The 18,973-nt window shown below is 42.5% G+C and overlaps 2 protein-coding genes and 1 non-coding gene across 5 annotated transcripts in view; 2 read left to right on the forward strand and 1 right to left on the reverse strand.

Annotated features, from left to right (window-relative positions):
• Positions 1-203: 203 nt before the first annotated feature.
• Positions 204-3,033, reverse strand: ccn1 (cellular communication network factor 1). Its single transcript, XM_034210089.1, has 5 exons — positions 2,733-3,033; positions 2,328-2,553; positions 1,660-2,004; positions 1,333-1,535; positions 204-1,218 (listed from the first exon to the last, which is right to left on the reverse strand). Exons 1-5 carry the CDS (start codon positions 2,778-2,780, stop codon positions 916-918), a joined length of 1,125 nt encoding a protein of 374 aa, XP_034065980.1. The 5' UTR covers positions 2,781-3,033; the 3' UTR covers positions 204-915.
• Positions 3,034-4,139: 1,106 nt separating this feature from the next.
• ddah1 (dimethylarginine dimethylaminohydrolase 1) overlaps positions 4,140-18,973 on the forward strand; it is a 114,115-nt gene continuing 99,281 nt past the window's right edge. The window contains exon 1 of one of the 3 annotated variants that reach the window (XM_034210142.1): positions 4,140-4,316. Coding sequence is in view for 2 of the 3 variants with exons in the window: in XM_034210141.1 (XP_034066032.1) it covers positions 9,415-9,720 (306 nt within the window). In the remaining variant the exon portion in view is untranslated. Of the gene's footprint in view, positions 4,317-9,115; positions 9,721-18,973 lie in introns of those variants that run through there. The other 2 variants (XM_034210141.1, XM_034210140.1) reach the window with 2 other exon arrangements.
• LOC117542490 overlaps positions 18,853-18,973 on the forward strand; it is a 154-nt gene continuing 33 nt past the window's right edge. Inside the window, exon 1 of the ribosomal RNA XR_004568446.1 lies at positions 18,853-18,973. This exon is cut by the window's right edge and continues 33 nt beyond it. This is a non-coding gene — a ribosomal RNA (5.8S ribosomal RNA).

Below are 18,973 nucleotides of genomic sequence, written 5' to 3' on the forward strand. Positions count from 1 at the left end.
GCATTCCAAAGCACAGAAAGTCAGGAGATAGCCTCCGTGGTTGTTGTATAAGAACAGACTGACCCTGCTCAGTGTCTGTCTGAGAATCGGTTGGGACTACACAATGATATAACAGGAGGATTTTCTTTGGGAGTCTTGCTTTTTTTTATACCTTCTGCATGTTAGCATCACATTTAGTTTGAACAGACTGTACTCAGGCAGTGTCATATTTCATAAATAAATCAGTTTTATTTGTAGCATATAAAATTAAATCATTTTACAATTTATTCCAGTATGACACATAATATCCAAATAATGTAGCTACATTTTTGATAAATAATAATAATAATAACAATAATAAAAACATTCATTCATACTTTGACATGTTTCGCTTTGTCTTTTTCATGAAGGGAGTTCAATAGCTGCCACAAAACATGAACAATAATGCCCACGTCAGGAAGGAATGAAACCACACACTTGTTATACAAGTCCAGAGGTTACATTTCGGTGTCTTGCTGTGAAGATACAGGATGGTCTGCTAATTGAAGTTGCGTATGTGCATATCAGTATACACACACAAGTCTACAGTCTGGGTCATGTCTGAAGTAAAGGATCAACATATACACAGTGAATTGATATCAGCCACTAACATAAATGTACAAATATAAATTACATATTGCTCCATAACGAAGCTACTTCTGATGCTCCATTAATATGAAGCAGTTTTTAGTTAAGAATGCTGACTTAGTCACAGCAAACAGTGCACTTCATTTAGTCCTCATGATGTAAGCCCACAATTCCTTGGGAATCTAGTTACAACACGAAGTTGGTAGTTCATTGGTGGTAGTCTATTTACACCCCTGCATTCATCTGGACCGCCACTGGCTGCCAGTGCTGCTCTGTTTTTTTGTCTGAGGGGTTCTGGACGTTCACCAATCAGTCTCTGAACTTGTGGATGTCGTTGGAGAGGCGGTAGAAAGGGTAGGAGGCTTCGTTGGCATGGGGACAGTTGTAGGTGCACTTGCAGGACTCGATCATCATGATGTTCTTGTTGAAGGTTTCGCCATCCTCGCAGCGGAACTTGACGCGGATGGTTCTGGTGTCGTGGGGGCTGCAGCAGCGACCGTCCACGCAGGCGCCGCAGTACTTGGGCCTGTACTTCTTCAGGCTGGAGCAACCGGCATAGGTGAACTTCACCGGCTGGCTGGACTTCTTGGTTCTACTGCACTTCTTTCCTTTCTGCAGAGCAATAAACAACATGGAGATTAGCAATGTACTCAGGACCCAGAAGTGATGCATTTTCAGTAGCATGCTTGTTTTCCATCACATTAGGTCATGGTGGTTCAAGCTTACCTTCAGATTGGAGTAAGATGACTGGGTGCATGGCCGCACTTCACAGATTCTTGTCTCTTTGACCAGCTTGCACTCGCTGTTGTTGTTGGTGACTCTGGTGGAGATGCCTGTTCCACAGCTCTTGGAGCACTGGGACCAGGGTGTGGTTTGGACGATGCACTTCTGGCTGTCAAACATGTGGACTTCAGGCTCTAGTCTGAAGGCTGTGATTGAAAGAAGAAGAAAAAAACATTAGCATCTTAAAATCCTACATTCTGATATGTTCTATGTATGTATCCAGTTGTAAAAAAAACTATTTAATTCCAAGCTGAAAGACATCCTTCTTACCAGGTAGAGACTTGAGTCCTCCCTTCACAATAGCGATGAGCTCATTCCTGTTGGTCAGATCTTTTTCCAACTCTTCGGTCATCATGTCTTTGCCAAAGATCTTCTCCAGGATGTCTCTGTCCTTTCCATCATCACACACCCACTCTTCGCAGCACTGGCCTGCTACCTTGACCAGTCTGGGGTTGGTACAGCCCAGCTTGGGCAGGGAGAGCTCCTGTGGGCACAGTGGCACACATCCCACGGCGCCATCTATGCATGTGCACTGGTGTTTACAGTTGGGCTGGAAGCTCTCTCCGTTCTGGTAGATCCTGCTGTTGTACTCGCATGGTCTGCCCTCTGACTTGGCTGCAAGGGGAGAAAAACAGGAGGAAAGGAATGTTATTCTTTCCTGCTCTGCTCAGGAGCGTCTGCTGAACACATCACATGGCTGCCAGGTAAGGATCAGTTAAACTGTGAAATTCTTCAGGCTGCCTGAGGAGTCTTTTTCCCTCCACAGTGGGCTGTCTGTACTTTGAGGTTTAGTCTAAGTTTCCTTCTATCTGCATTCCACAGTGCTGAAATCACTCAAGTCCCCATGCTCCTGAATGAAACCCCCTTATTTAAAAAACAAAAACACCATACTAATTAAGAAGCATACACATCTGGAGCTAAAAGGTCTTTGAACATACCTCGGCAGATGCCACGAGTAGTAGCAGCAGCAAAGCTGGCCCCAAAGTTACACTCCAGCCCTTTAGTGTGGTCACAAGGCTCGGTCAGGCTGCAGTCCTCGTTCAGCTGCCTGGCGCACACTTTGCAGCAGCCGCAGCCGTCCAGGACGACGCTGACGCCGGGTGCGCATTTGGGCATCTCCAATGGACACTCACACACGGAGGGGCAGGAGGAGGAGGAGAGGACCTGTATAGCCAACAATCAACACTTCCATTAAACACTGAAGCGTTTTCTTGCCACACAAAATATCCCCAAAACTATCGAAACTTTCCTCCCGTTTAAACAAATTAAACATTAGCTTATTTCCCTCTCAGACTGATTGCAAAACAAACTCTCGTTTAAATTGAAATAGAGAAATAACTCACCAAATGTAGGCTTCCAAGGAAGGTAACGACAACAGTAAGCATCAGCATCTTGGATAAAATGTATTCTGCGTGTTCAAGATGAATCCGGGTCCCAGTTTAATGAAAAGTATAGTTTGTCTTCGGAGGAGTCCTTAAGTATTCCCTCGCTCAGTCGTCTTGTCTCTTGATTTGTTTGCTGGTAGTCTCTAGTGTTAGAGGCTCCTTTAGAGTAGTTGAGGCTCTCGATAAAGCGGTTGCAGTCTGCTGAGGTCCAGCCACCTCCGGACTTTTATACCGTAGTGGGAAGCTGACGTCGTTCCTGGGCTGCCTGCTGAACTGTTCCCAAACTATGCCAGGAATGTTTCTCGGCGCATTTTCCATCCAAGACCTAAGCTCCACCCTGTCTAAACCTTTCTCTTTTTTTTTCTTTCTCAAATGGATTTTCCCCCCCTGGATCCCATCTGAACACACTTTTCCGTCTCACATTTTTCCCTTCTTGTTTATCCCCCTTTCATTTTTCTTCCTCTGCTCGCTTCTCACATCTATCAACTCAAGTTCAGAGGTTTTTTTCTGTAGAAGTAGCGGCGTTTGGGTACTTTATTCTAACTTTTACAATTATGAGTGTTATATTCTTCCCACTCTAAAGACACATGAGTGAAATAGATTATTTATATTTTATAGGTCCTTAGTTTCAGTATATCCGTTTCTAAGCTTTAATTATTGCTATTGTTATCCTTTGATTGAAATATCATAAAACAATCCATAGTAAGCCTATATCTTAAAGTAAAAAGTTTAACAAACGTTATACGTTTACTAAAATACTATTGTGATTATCTGTTATACAAAGTCTGTGTCAGAAATGCCATTGCTGATTAAAACTATAAGCTAAATACCCATATTATGGCATGTTAGTGGCCACGTTTAAAATAGCTTTACGTTTTTCTTTGAGTCTAAAGGTGTGGGCAGAAATACGTTTACACCGTCTATTTCTGTCTTCCAGCGCCTTTATTCAGAGGAGCTAAGCGTTTCCAGATGCGCACCAGAGCTCAGACGTAACAATATTGCCATATTTGGTATGGCAGTAGCCTACATTATTAACATATTTCTCTCCCTTCGGCCAGCAGACCACAAAGCATTCCTGACAGCTTAAAGGCTTGTTAAATATGTTCTTCATGCAGGGAAATTCCTTTGCATTCATTCCTTGGGGCCATTTGACTTTTCACGCAATGTGTCCATCACGTTTCGGAGGGGGTCCCGCTGTAGGTAAAGTGATCCAATTTTCCACCAGCGATGTTGTGGTGTTGGTGGGGGGGAGACAAATACTTGGTCTTTGTCTCAATAAGTCCCCTCCACTGAAGTTTCTAAATTATTCCGATTGATGAACACTTTCACCAGATGGAAACGAAGTGCGTATAAGACGCAGCATAAAACCATTAGTATTACCATGGGAGGCTGGCAGATTCAACAGAGGACATTTTTCACAATGTTCATTTGTGTTTATATGGATCGGACATTTCAATGCTCTCCCTTGTAACCTCGTGTAGTCTTAACATGACGGAACACTGAGACAGCAGCGGTTAACAAGGCAGCTGGAGAGCTTCTCCGGTGAGTTTGGACTTTTGCTTTTTCAGTTTATTCTGACGATTTATTCTGAGACTTGCGAGTTATGAATAGGCTTTTATCTATAAAACAATGACTCATCACTGTGCTCCCGTTATTTGAATATGAGTCTAGCAGCTGAACTTCATTCCTAACTGATCCTATTCAGCAAAAGTGAATAGCCTAGTTATTTTTTACTGACGAAGTAAAAGATACACCCGGAAGAATGTTGAATCTTTTAGTATCCCAGACTTTATTTTCTAGGTGGCATGCTGGGTTTTTGTTGTGATTTATATTGTTTTATCTTAAGAATATTTCTCTTTAAAAAAATGTCAAAATGTGGACAAATCTAAAATTATATTCATGTTGTACACTGTGAACAGATTCATATGTGTCAGTGTGAATATTGGAAATGGAGGTGTGCCTGTCTGTGCACACCCTTTTTAGATGGGGGGTGTGTCTGTATGATGAGCACATGTGCAATGCTCTCTTGTGTGTATTTCCAAGCAGCATTATAGTAATTAGTCATGCCAGGTTCAAGATGTTTAAAAAGGCACTTAATTAGTTTACACATCAACACCAGTGTACTCATCATGAACAGTGTGCTCAATCTATGAAAACGAATTTAAAATAACATTTTGTAGGAAATAAAAAACCTGATATGTCATTGTCTTGGCTAGGGTCTTTAGACTAAATAAATATTTCAAACGTAAAGCCCATACATTTGAAATGTCAATCAATCAAAGTTTATTTATATCGCCCAATATCCCACATTTTAGATTTTTCTCAGTGGACTTTACAGTACAGAATATGAATACGACTGTCCTTGGACCCTCACATATATAACAAAAGTTGAAACACATAGGCATTTACCAGGAAGCAAATGTTTAACAAACATGCAAAGCATTATGGGATATGTATCATCCAGTCATTTTGGAGCCTGACCTATATAAGGCACTAAATGTGAGGATATGCCGACCGTCAATTATTTCCTAACTGTCTCTCATAGTGAAAACACTAAATTGATGGAATACCCCTTTAATGTCTCCATACTGTTTGGACAGCAGGTCCTATGTCATGTTTTGTTAATTTTCCCCTGCTATGTTGACCTGAAGTCTCCAGTGTGTATGTGCATACTGTATGTGAGTACATGTGTGCATATGGCTGCAGCACTGCATCCACCCGTGTATTACGGCAATAGGAAACAGTGTTGTCATTGTACGTCAATTGAGAATAACATGCCGTAATCTTTATTCCTTAATTACCCATTCAGGTCAGGAAATATTCCAAAAGCTGGACATGCGTCTCCATGTTGCAATTGCCCTGGCATAATAGTTTCCACTAAGGCAGTCTGCTAACCCCTGTTAGACACACACACACACACACACACACACACACACACACACACACACACACACACACACACACACACACACACACACACACACACACACACACACACACACACACACACTCACACACACACAGGACACACACACACAGGACACACTCCCAAAATAATGAGGAGGGGGGTCTCTTTCCTTTACAGAAATTATCATTGGATTATGCTCAAAGCTCTCTAGCGTGGTTTTCTGCAACTCCACAACTCCCAGATAGGATGCTTAAGCTATTTCACTGTTCAACAAAGTTTGAAAGATTACTGTTTGTTATGCTGTGGCTCAATCTAATGGCAACACATTGTCAAAGCCCACCAGGAGGACTTGTAGTTGAAGAGAGAGCGGCCCTTGGAATTGGTTCTCAGGAAGTTTGTGGCGAGCGGCCCTCAGCCTTCCCTTTTATGTCTAGGTGACAGATGGAACAGAACGGCAGGAAATGTTTAAACAACGAATTCCATTGTGTTATATTGAAGATAAATGTCATAACTGGTATGCAGTGTGTACTAGCAACACTTCCTTTCTGTGTCAGCTCATGGAGCAGCAGGAAGTCTGCTGAGTTATGGGTCCCTCTCGTGTGAAAGAGGGCAACGATGAGGCCAACGCGTCAAGTTCTCCAGAAAAGTAGAGCTGAAAAAGCAGAACTGTGTAAATCATATATTTAAATTTGAACTTTTAACAACGATTTAAAAGGAAAAAGGCACAATCCAGACTTGATCAATTTGTTCTGCCATTTTGTCGTGGTTATCTTGACATAGTTAAATACAAATATATTTATTCAAGAGGTCTATTTCCTAAATCTTATACAGCCATATTTATTGTTTCATGTATTCCCCCAGGATTATTTTGGGCCAATTTATGCTTAAAGCTGCAGTGTGCATATTTAAAAAAGTAAATCTCTGTCTTTGTTCTTGTGCAGTTTCGTCTTACAGCTCCTGCCCAACCATTTCTGACCTTCTAATGCTCACTCCTCAACATTTAACTATTCCTATAGAGAATAATCAACATTTGATAAGTCAAAGCAAGCTCTGTTCCTAGCAGGGAGTGATTGGCTTCAGGGAGCTATCCACCTGATAAGATAGCCCCCAGATGTCCTCTGATGCTGTGCTTCAGCTTTGTGTTAGAATTTGAAGAAGAGATTGTTTTATCATTGATTTGGGGAGAGCCAAATCAACTGTCTGGGTCATCCCAATACACAGCTGTGGGGAAAGAAAGTTCAAAGCTCCAAGGCCTTTGCCTTCATGGAAATGGCGCATGAGAGAAGAGGCCATACATGTTATATCAACCAGTAATACATATTTTTTGTTTTGTTGGTGATTTATTTCCCAGAATAACTTTGTTGATAGTACCAAGATCCTCTAAGAGGTTTCTGTCATTCATTTGTGTGCATGTAAACATGTTAAGTTATACTTGAATCAAGCTAAACATACTCTTGATGGAATTGACATTTATTTCAAATGTTCTGACTTGTATCGGACCACATTGAAGCTGTTATTGAAATACCTCAAAATACAATCCTTTCCTTCTAGTAACCTCAACTTTTTTTTTTAATAATGTCATGTCATTTCATCACATTATTCTCTGTGTTCATTAGGTTACATTTGCCTGACTGCTTGGAGTTAAATATGCCCTGAGCACCTGGTGTAATCACACGACTGTGTCACTTTAGACGTCTAGGATCTCATCATAAGTCCAATCATACAAGGCAAATAAGACGTGCTGCTTTGGTGCCGCTTCATCCGCAGCTGGAGGATCGTGTCTGCTTTCACTCATTTATTTTATAGCTGCACAATGTACCAGCCAGGTGTGCCTGAAGTATGAGGGCTTTCCTTCATCTAAAGTAACCCAAATTCCTCAGCATGGAGAGAGAAGAGAGAAAGAGAGGGTCTTTTCTTGGGCCACGTCCATCCGTGATGAGGAATGATGGGAAAAAAAGAATGAGAAGTCTGGGTGGGGGCAGGTGTTAGTGTTGGGAGGAGGGTGCTGGTGGTTGGTGATCCTGGCTGGAGTGGAAAAAGGAATGTGGGGCTCCAGGAATGTTTAGAGCAGTCAGGGATAATTGAGTGAATTTGGAACAAGAAAAGACAAACTGAGATCCCGCGGTGGAAGAATGTGCTTCTGGGACGTCTGGAGAAACATTCCATCCATTCAAACCTTCCTAAGATGGCACCGTAGGGAATATAAACCATTTTCTCCACCCTCCATACCTCCTCCTGTAGACATACACCTACAATTATCTTCTTTCACACTCTTTTTGCTCTATGCTTCCTCTGCAGGACAGGCAGAAATCCTTCTTTCTGTATTTTCTTTGCCTGTGAAGTGTGTGTACATTATTTCATAAAGTCTGTCAAAAGTGAATCACTTACATATGTCTCCAAATTCTCAGGTTCAAAAATAGAGATGAGCTTTTATTTATAATGGTATGTAACAAAATAGCATGGGAATCAAGTGTGTATTCATTTCTTACTCTAATATATGTCCTTAGCTGTATGCAGATCCAAATATAACACCCTTGTTGTTTGTAGTAAAGGTCACCAAATTCTCAGTTTTTTTTACCCCTAAAATGTCATAATACTTTCCAAATTGTGTCAATTTTTGCAAATAACTAGAAGACATAACGGGACAGAACGCTGCTTAAAAAATAGATATGCTTCTCAAATTTCTTAACAAATTATCAATTGTTTTATTGATATCAAATATCTATGACATTAAAAATATGATAGCGCACTGCCCATAACTCTTACTATTTGACAGGAAAATGTTCTGAAGGTATATCAAAGTGGTCCAAATACAGACAACACTGTGGATAGTGAAAGTTGCCATTTACTATTGATTATTTGGCTGCAGCTAAATTATTATTATTTATTTATTTGGATTATTCGATTGCTGGATCTAGTGTTGAACACCATGCTGATCACAATTTCTTAAATCAACAATCCAAAATCTAAAAATGTCGAGTTTATTATCACATAGGACCAACATTGAAATACTGTTATATTTTTTACAAGTTTTATTATTTTTTTAATGATATTATAGTTTTCTTAAAATAGTTCTCTGTGTTTTTAATGTTTCTTTTACTTTTATGTAGGCTCTGCACCATGACATCAAGTCAAATTCCTCGAACGTGTCATCCTACCTGGTAATAAACCTGTCTCTGAAACAGCAGCAACCCATCAACATTAAGGAACATTTACTCAAATTATGAATCAATCAGAATAGTTGCAAGTTATTTCTGCTGATCGAAGTCATGAAACACCGACGTATCATTTCAAGGCTGGTAGAGGCAGAACAATTGAGGCATAATGTGTTTCAATGTATGGGAAACTAATACGATCTTAAAGAGTTTGACATGCAGGCTCTGCTCTGCTGATGCAGTGTGAAATGTGCTCGGTGTGTCTGACTGTCACTTGTTGGGCTGCCTCTCTCAGGGCTGACAGACTCGTAGGCTACACGTGATGGTCTGTGCGCGTCACCGAACCACTGTCGCTCGCCTGGAGACTCGAGCAGGGTTGATTGACACTGTGCAGCAGGCTACTGTAAACAAAGAATAAAAACCCAACAAACTAGCACGGAACAAATAATAAAGCCGGGCTGCATCGGGTTAACTGCTAGTAGTTTCTCTCATTCATTCGTCGGGTTGTCAGTTAGGGTGTTTTTCAAGCCTCTTTTTTTCCAGATTTGAGCGTGCCAAGAAGAGGGGAAGCAAAAACATGGCTGGTAAAATGGCTGGTTTAATGGCAGGTTTTGGTCATTACACCCACGCCGTCGTCCGGGGAGTCCCCGCGTCCCTGGCCAAAGAAGCGCTCCGGAGCAGCCAGGCGGAGGTGGACCTGGCCGGGGCGCGGAGCGAGCACGAGGCGTACGTCCAGGTCCTGGGGACGAGGCTCGGGCTGGAGGTGGTGGTGCTCCCCGCGGACGAGTCGCTCCCGGACTGCGTGTTCGTGGAGGACGCGGCCGTGGTGTGCGGTGACACGGCGCTCATCACCAGACCCGGGGCAGAAAGCAGGAGGAGAGAGGTAGGGAACTGATAGCTTCCTCTGTCTGCATGACTCAATTCGCATAAAAAAGTTTGATGTGAAAGTGGAAGGAAGGCGTCCTTCCCACTCGCCTGTTGTGTTCACTTGGCATGCAATTATTAGTCTGCTATAGTGATAACTATTAAGGTGGCTGGTCTATGTGTGGCAGTCTGTAGGTGATTATGGCTTTTGAATAATATTTTGTAAAAGCAAGAGTTATTTATCAGTATAAGTCAGTTCCTAGAAAGCTCAATAAGTGTTCACTCCTGCTTTGCAATGTCAAAATAATCTTCTGCAACATGTGTGAAACTTCAATTCTAGCCTAGGCTTCATATCTTAAAGCTGTACCATGTACCATCACATTTTAACCATATTGTGCACCGTCCTATACAAAGGGATATGGAGATTAGGCATGAGGCAACGCCCATTAGAATAACGACAATGCTTTTTTTTTCAAACCCCTCATATTCTTCACTATACCATTTCTTATCAAGGTAACATTTCGACAATTATGGATTTTTTTTTGCATGTTAATGGATACTTAATGCACTTTTATTGATGTATTGATTATTTAATGTCAGTTGTCACTTCATATTAAATACGTAGTTTATCAATATAATGCATAGGATGAGTTTAAATTATATTACTTTATAACTCAAACAGTAATTGGCTATATAGGATGATGACAACCTTTAAAAAAATATTTATATGAAGTGATGGGCTCTATGATTTTGAAATTAATGAATGAAGACATTTTGTGAAAGTAAAACAACAATGTGAAAGCACCCGGTTGCCTAGTGAGGGTAGCTGCAATAGAGGGTAGGCATGTGTGTGAATGACAATGATTTAAACGGTAGGACGGCTTCTTTGAAAGCCCCTGTCATTTCACATCAGAGTCACTTCAGTTGGCTTGCTGGTGCTAATGGTCCCCAGCCTCACTGGCGGCAGGGATACTGATTGGAAAAGCTCAGAGCTGCTACCTACAGGAACCACATTTAATTTATTCTGAACGTGGTACAAGTTACATTTGCATCCATGTGTGTACAGGCATTTAGAACTATTTTTTTCTTCATATAACATAAAGGTATAGCAGTGATTTGGTTTCTTGCCCCTATTTTGCTCAAGGGAGGTTTTTAGCTGTGATGAATGACAGATTGGTAGAGAGTTATGTAAAAGAGTATATCAATATCTCTGAAAACAGGACTGTAAAAAATATCAGATGGATTCCATTGACTGATTTTTTTTTCTTTTTTGCTTGGGCCGAATTATAAGGGATCGATCTGAATTACATATGTGTGTACATACTGTAATAAGATATAATTTCCAGTGAAAATAACATTTAATTATCGCATGTGTGAAGAAAAAAAAAAGAAGCTGGCTCTACATGGCTTTACATTAGAGTTAACAACAAAAATGTTGTTTTACAGCTGAGGTCATCTCATGATTGCATTTCTTTATAATAATACCGAATGTTCCATTCAATTGCGGTTCAATGATGAGGGTTAATTTTAATCACACAGTTATCTCGACATCCTTGCTTTTAGATTTGACTGAGGATCGATGCTGCATCACTATTTCAGTGAGAATATAGCTTTATATTCTCAAGAATTAACAGACTTCCTGTGTGACTTTAATCTTGGATAGTCTGTTTGCTAACCTTAATGATAAATGAGTGACTACCAGTAAATATTGTTCTATCTACTGCATAGTTGGCAGGGGCCTTCTCTCTTTTCTGTGTCTTAGTTCACATTTATTTCAACCATCTCAGTTTTTCATTTATTACTGCCAATACTTGTAAGGAAAAACTTGGTCGGTTTTAGTTGCCGTTAAAGTAAAGGCTTCTCATTAACATAATTATTTATGCAACATTTGGAAGTCGATTTGGAGTAATGCGAACATTATTGCATTGGAAGGCAAGTAAGGAATTCTCTTATCTTGATCTTATAAAGGCATACATACCACTCCTTCTCAGCTCCATCTGACATACAAGCATCTCCACCAACCTCCACCGCTACCATTTCTCCCCCCATCTCCCTTGACCTCCTGACTCCTCCTCCCCAGCGCCGCCTCTTCCAGTTCAACCTGGTTACCCCACTTGAAATACTCCATCTGATCGGTTCCTCAAATCCCACAACCTGCTCCCTTGACCCTCTACCCACTCCTCTCCTGAAGTCCTGCCTCCCCGTCCTCTGCCCCTATCTTGCTAACCTTTTCAACTCCTCGCTGTCCCATGGAACCGTCCCCTCTGCCTTCAAAACTGCTGCCGTTACTCCAATCCTCAAAAAACCTGGTCTTGATCCCTCCTCCCTCACTAATTACCGCCCCATCTCCAACCTACCATTCCTCTCAAAAACTCTTGAACGCATTGTAGCCAAACAAATTCACTGCCATCTCCAAACTAACCAGCTTTATGAACCCCTTCAGTCTGGATTTCGTCCTCACCACAGTACAGAAACTGCACTAATCAAAGTCCTCAATGACCTCCTCACCTCTGCTGACACTGGTTCCCTCAATATTCTCATCCTCCTCGACCTGAGTGCAGCCTTTGATACCGTGAGCCACAACATCCTGCTCACCCGACTCAGGGACATTGGTATTGAAGGTATTGCACTCAGATGGCTCCAGTCCTACCTCACTGAACGATCCCACTTCATCTCCCTCCCCAACCACTCCTCTGCCACAGCCTCAGTCACCCAAGGCGTTCCTCAAGGATCAGTACTTGGCCCCCTCCTCTTCATCATTTACATCCTCCCCCTCGGTCAGATACTCCGCCACTTCAACTTGGACTTCCACTGCTATGCTGATGACACTCAGATCTACCTCAGCACCAAATCCCTCCATAACCCACCCCTTACCCACATCGATTCCTGTCTGACAGCTATTAAAACTTGGATGCAACATAACCTCCTCAAACTGAACAGCAACAAAACAGAACTCCTCCTATTCGGCTCCAAATCTACCCTCAGCAAGGTCACTAACATAACACTCACCATCGACGGCACCATTGTTTCCCCCTCCAATCAGGCACGCAACCTTGGCGTAATCTTTGACCCCACCCTCTCCCTCGAACCTCACATCCGCCAAACAGTCAAAACCTAATTTTTCCACCTCCGCAATATTGCAAAAATCCTACCCTCTCTCAACCGCCCCGCAGCCGAACGACTAATCCATGCCTTCATTTCCTCCCGCCTTGACTACTGCAACTCACTTCTTTACGGCATTAGCACTACATCCCTCAACAGACTCCAACGGGTTCAAAATGCAGCTGCACGTCTCCTCACGCATACCAAATCATGGCATCACATCACCCCAGTCCTCAAAGACCTCCACAAATACAAAGTTCTGGTCCTCACCTACAAAGCACTCCACCATCTGGCCCCCCCTTATCTCACAAACCTTCTCACTCCTTATCAACCCCCACGGTCCTCAGATCCACCGCAGCCGGACTCCTATCCATTCCCACATCCACACTCTGCAGCTTTGGGGACAGAGCCTTCTCAGTGGCAGCTCCTAGGCTCTGGAATTCCCACCCCCAAGATCTTCGTGACTCTGAGTCCCTCACAGTCTTTCAGTCCCGCCTCAAAACACATCTTTTTAACTCTGTCTACCCATAAGCCCCCCCCCCCCCCCCCCCCTCTCAATCAACTTCCTCTTGACTGCCTTTTTATTTATTTTGTATTTTACTATACTTACTTGTTTGCCTGTCCTTGTTTGTCTACCCTCCCTCATACTGTAAAGCGTCTTTGGGTTGTGAAAAGCGCTATATAAATAAAATGCATTATTATTATTATTATACATAACTTCTGGTTACTTAACCATTAGCCAGGATAGTTATATGTGCTGCCAGGAATAAACTTGGACTTTGTCCCTTTGGACTCTAAGGGGAAACTTTGTGAATTTTTGCTTCTAAAACTCCTTTAATCAGATACTGTGCAGGTATGCGATGCAGCAAGAGGATTGATGTTGGAATTCAGAGTTGTTCTTATCCAAATTGGGAGGAATCACAGTTATTGTTTATCTCTTTGTTCTGCTTTAAATGTTGTGGGATTAAGTTGTTGGTCTTTTGGAGTCATCCATCTTTTCCGCTTTGAGTTACACTTTGTGTTGTAGACTCAGCGCATGAAAGATACACTTGTAGGTTCTCACAATTTGGTCATTATTCTCTCTGCCTTATAAAGGATAAGGCCATAATTTTTTCTAAATTATTATATACATTTTCGAGTCCATTCTTGTTTAAAAACGGTTATGAGTTCTGTGTGCATTACATACATACATACACACATACGTCACAGTTATAGTTATATATTCTTATTTTGACAGCATGAAGTAGAATGTTTTTCTTCCTATTTTACACAGCGTAGCCCAGTATAAATAGTACAGGGCAGAGGGACCGACACAAAGTTGCTCTCAAAAACATTTGATGTCCATTTATAGTTTTCAGAGTTTTAAAAAAGATAATTAACATTAGCCTAGCTTTGAATTAATGTTAACTTTCTACCAACAGCTATCTCAAGTTTCTGAATGTTTTTTGGTAGTCTTTTACTCCTTGTGCCTTTTTAAATAATTTCCCTATGCTTCTACAGCCCTGCCACAGATGAGTATAACTCATGTATTCTGCATCCACCGAAAAACTGATTAGATAATATTTCCTTGGCTTGCTGACAACATTTATGATCGTCACTCCTAAACTCAACCATCCATCCATCCATCTTCTCCCGCTTATCCGTGGTCGGGTCGCGGGGGTAGCAGTTCCAGCAGAGAGCCCCAAACTTTCTTTTCCCTGGCCACATCAACCAGATCTGACTGGGGGATCCCAAGGCGCTCCCAGGCCAGTGAAGAGATATAATCCCTCCACCTGGTCCTAGGTCTACCCCTTGGTCTCTTCCCAGCTGGACGTGCCTGGAACACCTCCCTATGGAGGCGCCCTGGTGGCATCCTAACTAGGTGCCCGAACCACCCCAACTGCCTCCTTTTGACGCGAAGGAGGAGCGGTTAAACTCGGAGTCCCTCCCGGATGACTGAACTTCTCACCTTATCCCTAAGGGAGACACGAGCCACCATGCGGAGAAAACTCATCTCGGCCGCTTGTATCCGCGGCCGGATTAAACTTAACCGTTGTTGCCAAATGTTCCTTCCTGTCACCTTCACTGTCTGAATAACTTAACTATAAATTAATAACAACAGTGAATCAAAAAGCCTGTTTATGTTCTTTAAAAAAAAATGTTGGCAGGATATGGTAGCACTGCAGAAGCTTGGATGATTTCACAATCATTTTGTTGAGTATCGTCAGTGCTCTAGATATTTTGATGCAAGTTTTGAACTGCCTTCACTCCTCGTGCCAATCATAACCCACATGTTTTTGCTTGCTGACATACTTTATTGGTAGTTTTTTTCATCACTAACTCAGGTGAAGGAGTTCAGGTGTCTATGCAAGGGTAACAGATTTTAGTATGATTCAAAGATCAGAGGAGTTGAGGTTTCAAATGCACAGTTCATCCTGAAATAAAGTATAGTAAAGGTAATCCCCAGTAGCTTGTAGTTTGGCCTTCATGTTAAACATTTGGTACACAGGTGGCTCATTGTTTGGAAGCAGTTGAAGGTTGATGTCCAAATCCTCGTCTCTGTCATAGTCTGGTTCCTCCTAACCCCTAGATTTCACCGGGTCCGTCTGCGTCGCGTTACGGCTGCGCCGCGGCATTCGCAAAGATCGCGGCCACTCTAGTCAATGGGTGCTATTCCACCAGATGCGCCGTGTTACGGCTCAGAAGCGTCTCGGCGCTGGGCTCCGCTCAAAATAGGATTCAAGTCTATTTTTCGACGCGAGGCGTTGCAGAGGCGCCGGGCAGGAAGTGGACTGGTCAGAGCATCCGACCCATCCCTAAAATAAACTAATTTTGCAGACCCTATCCCTCCATAGTCTTTCAAGTAGGAGGAGAAATGCCAGCGTTCTCCTCCGGTTTACAGGCACTGTGTAAATAGAATAATTATGATGATGAATGCGTTTTTTTACCACTAAAATACAGCAACACATCGTTGATTCATGTCGTCGCTGAAAAAATCTGTGATAGTGAGCACTTCTCCTTTGCCGAGATAATCCATCCCACCTCACAGGTGTGGCATATCAAGATGCTGATTAGACAGCTTGATTATTGCACAGGTGTGCCTTAGGCTGGCCACAATAAAAGGCCACTCTAACATTTTCAGTTTTATCACACAGCACAATGCCACAGATGTCGCAAGTTTTGAGGGAGCGTGCAATTGGCATGCTGACAGCAGGAATGTCCACCAGAGCTGTTGCCCGTGAATTGAATGTTCATTTCTCTACCATAAGCCGTCTCCAAAGGCGTTTCAGAGAATTTGGCAGTACATGGGTATGATAAAACTGAACATTTCAGAGTGGCCTTTTATTGTGGCCTAAGGCACACCTGTGCAATAATCATGCTGTCTAATCAGCATCTTGATATGCCACACCTGTGAGGTGGGATGGATTATCTCGGCAAAGGAGAAGCGCTCACTATCACAGATCTTTTCAGATTTGTGAACAATATTTGAGAGAAATGGTTATTTTGTGTGCATAGAAAATGTTTTAGATCTTTGAGTTCATCTCATGAAAAATGGGAGCAAAAACAAAAGTGTTGCATTTCTATTTTTGTTCAGTGTAAAAGCATTTACAGAAGGCACTGACGGACCTGGCACTTCAATGCATACTAACGAGCATGCTAATTTCTAATCTCTTTAATGCATACCATTTACAGTAACATTATATTGCATTGATGACATACTCAACAACATCAAGGAAGGAACATCAACCATGTAACTCTAGATTCTAATAAATTGGTAAAAAAATGTAAGTTTCAAACCTTAAACCTTTGGAAGCTTACTCGAATACTTCTGAGATTAAAATAAGATAAATTAGCCAAGCTGAAAGGATTTCCTAATGTTCTTGAAATTGTCTTTGTTGTGGAAAAACAAGAGCACTTTTAACTTTATCGCAGTACTGTTTCTTCTGTAATGTTGGTCATAAATTCAACTCTCAATCCAGCAGCCATGACAAATAGTCATTTTGTAGTCTGATAAACTGCTTCATGTAATTTTGGCTGTCTCCCAGTAGCTGCAGTTGTGTGACTCTTTCTTTTGTTTGATATCCTGAACTTCAGGCTCTCAGTCTGAAGTGAAGACACACTTAATTGCCTGAAAAGAAAACCCTTTCTGATCCACCCCTCACTTTATTTTACTCCCACTCGTTTTTCAAATGCCAAAAAGACCTGAGATTTATCTTTATCAACTGAATGAACTTACTTTTGAATCCACCATGAAATAATTCCAATCTGGCCTTGTTTTACTGGCACTACTCAGACACTGTGATGACTTCAAGTGCAGCCATAATCTGTTTTTCAAGTTCCAGTTGATACTTACTGTATCTTCTAATGGTACACTGTTGTAAGTAGTTACTGTAAGTTAAGCTCACTGAGCCTGGAAAATAATGGTCATTAAAAAAGTGCTAAAATCTGTCATAACAAGTGTAAAAGGTTTACGTGTACATTTAAGTCTGGAGACAGGATGGAAAATTCTGTTTCACAGACTATATTTAGCTCGTGTTTTTACAGACGTAATATTTAGGTTGAGTCCTCTGCAGGCCCCTCTCTGGTCATGCCTCACGTAGCAGCCCCCAAACTAACACCAGACAGCACAGAAGCCCTGTTTTGACTAGACTGCCTGCAAATGGATACTCTTCTCCCTCCTCCTGGCTCTAATATGACTTCCATAACGGAACCAACCTGGTTTCCTTCACGGAGCCTTGACATCCTCGTGTGAACAGGGGATGAGGGTGAGACACCTGAAACCCACCCGTAGCATGTGGGCCAGGGTCAGTATGCCTTCCCCAACTGTTTGTCACATTCCTTCCACGTTTAACCTGCCCTTCCTCTCACTGTTTGTCTGTCTGAGTCCTCGTCTGGCGTGTTCGTTTGTAACATCGCAGTGCTGCTTCCTCTCCTTTTCTCCAACTCTGATTCATTTTCATTACTGAGAGTCTTGAATAGAAATATCTTCCAAGTTTTAGCTCAGGTTAAGCTGATAACATTTAAATTGGGGGATAATTGTTGCCACAGATCAACTACTCAGCAGTTAGATATCTGCCAGTGATAAAGAAAGAATCTTTTTTTTGACTTGGTTCGCCTGTTTTCAATACAGAAAGGATAAATCATATTTCCAGTATTATAATAATATTAACAGTAAATTATTGGCATGCAAATGTGCTCACATTGAAAACACATTGAGAACCAGCAGTGGAAATTAAGTCTTTGCATTCCACTATAAACAGTTTGGCAGTAAACCAAACATCTAAACCTATCTTTTCATACTTTTAGTTGAAGCTTGACTGTACCATTCTAATGTGCACATAACTAAACCAGATTAGATAATGGAGCCTTGTGTTAACTTAACCGCAGGGCTCGACAGTAACGGTTGCCAGGTTGCCATGACTCCGGCATGCTAACTAGTTACGCGGCCCCGTGCGGTCGGCGTCCAACTTCTTAGAGGGACAAGTGGCGTTCAGCCACACAAGATTGAGCAATAACAGGTCTGTGATGCCCTTAGATGTAGATACCACACTGAGTGGATCAGCGTGTGTCTACCCTTCGCCGAGAGGCGTGGGTAACCCGCTGAACTGATTGGGGATTGCAATTATTTCCCATGAACGAGGAATTCCCAGTAAGCGCGGGTCATAAGCTTGCGTTGATTAAGTCCCTGCCCTTTGTACACACCGCCCGTCGCTACTACCGATTGGATGGTTTATTGAGGTCCTCGGATCGGCCCCGCCGGGATCGGTCACGGTCCTGGCGAGCTCGTGCTCCCGCTGTAAAAGGCAGGTGCACGGGCACCCACTGCCACTCACTCTGAGCCCGGCTCCCGAGCAGCACGTTCTCCCCGGCAGTCCACCAGCAGATGAAAAACACCCACCTATCTGCCTCTTCCGAGGGACGAGGGAACCGCGCGGGGGGGTCTGCTGGAGGCCCCTGCCGGTTGCTCCGTCCTGCGTTTCACCGGGACCTGGCTCGAAAAACTCGGAACTCTGACTCCAGTGCGGTATGGCAGCCTCGCCCTGGCCGTCCACCCTGCGCCTAAATATACAACTCTTAGCGGTGGATCACTCGGCTCGTGCGTCGATGAAGAACGCAGCTAGCTGCGAGAACTAATGTGAATTGCAGGACACATTGATCATCGACACTTCGAACGCACCTTGCGGCCCCGG

The sequence above is a fragment of the Gymnodraco acuticeps genome, unplaced genomic scaffold (genome assembly GCF_902827175.1).
Source record: "Gymnodraco acuticeps unplaced genomic scaffold, fGymAcu1.1, whole genome shotgun sequence".
Lineage (NCBI taxonomy): Eukaryota > Metazoa > Chordata > Actinopteri > Perciformes > Bathydraconidae > Gymnodraco > Gymnodraco acuticeps.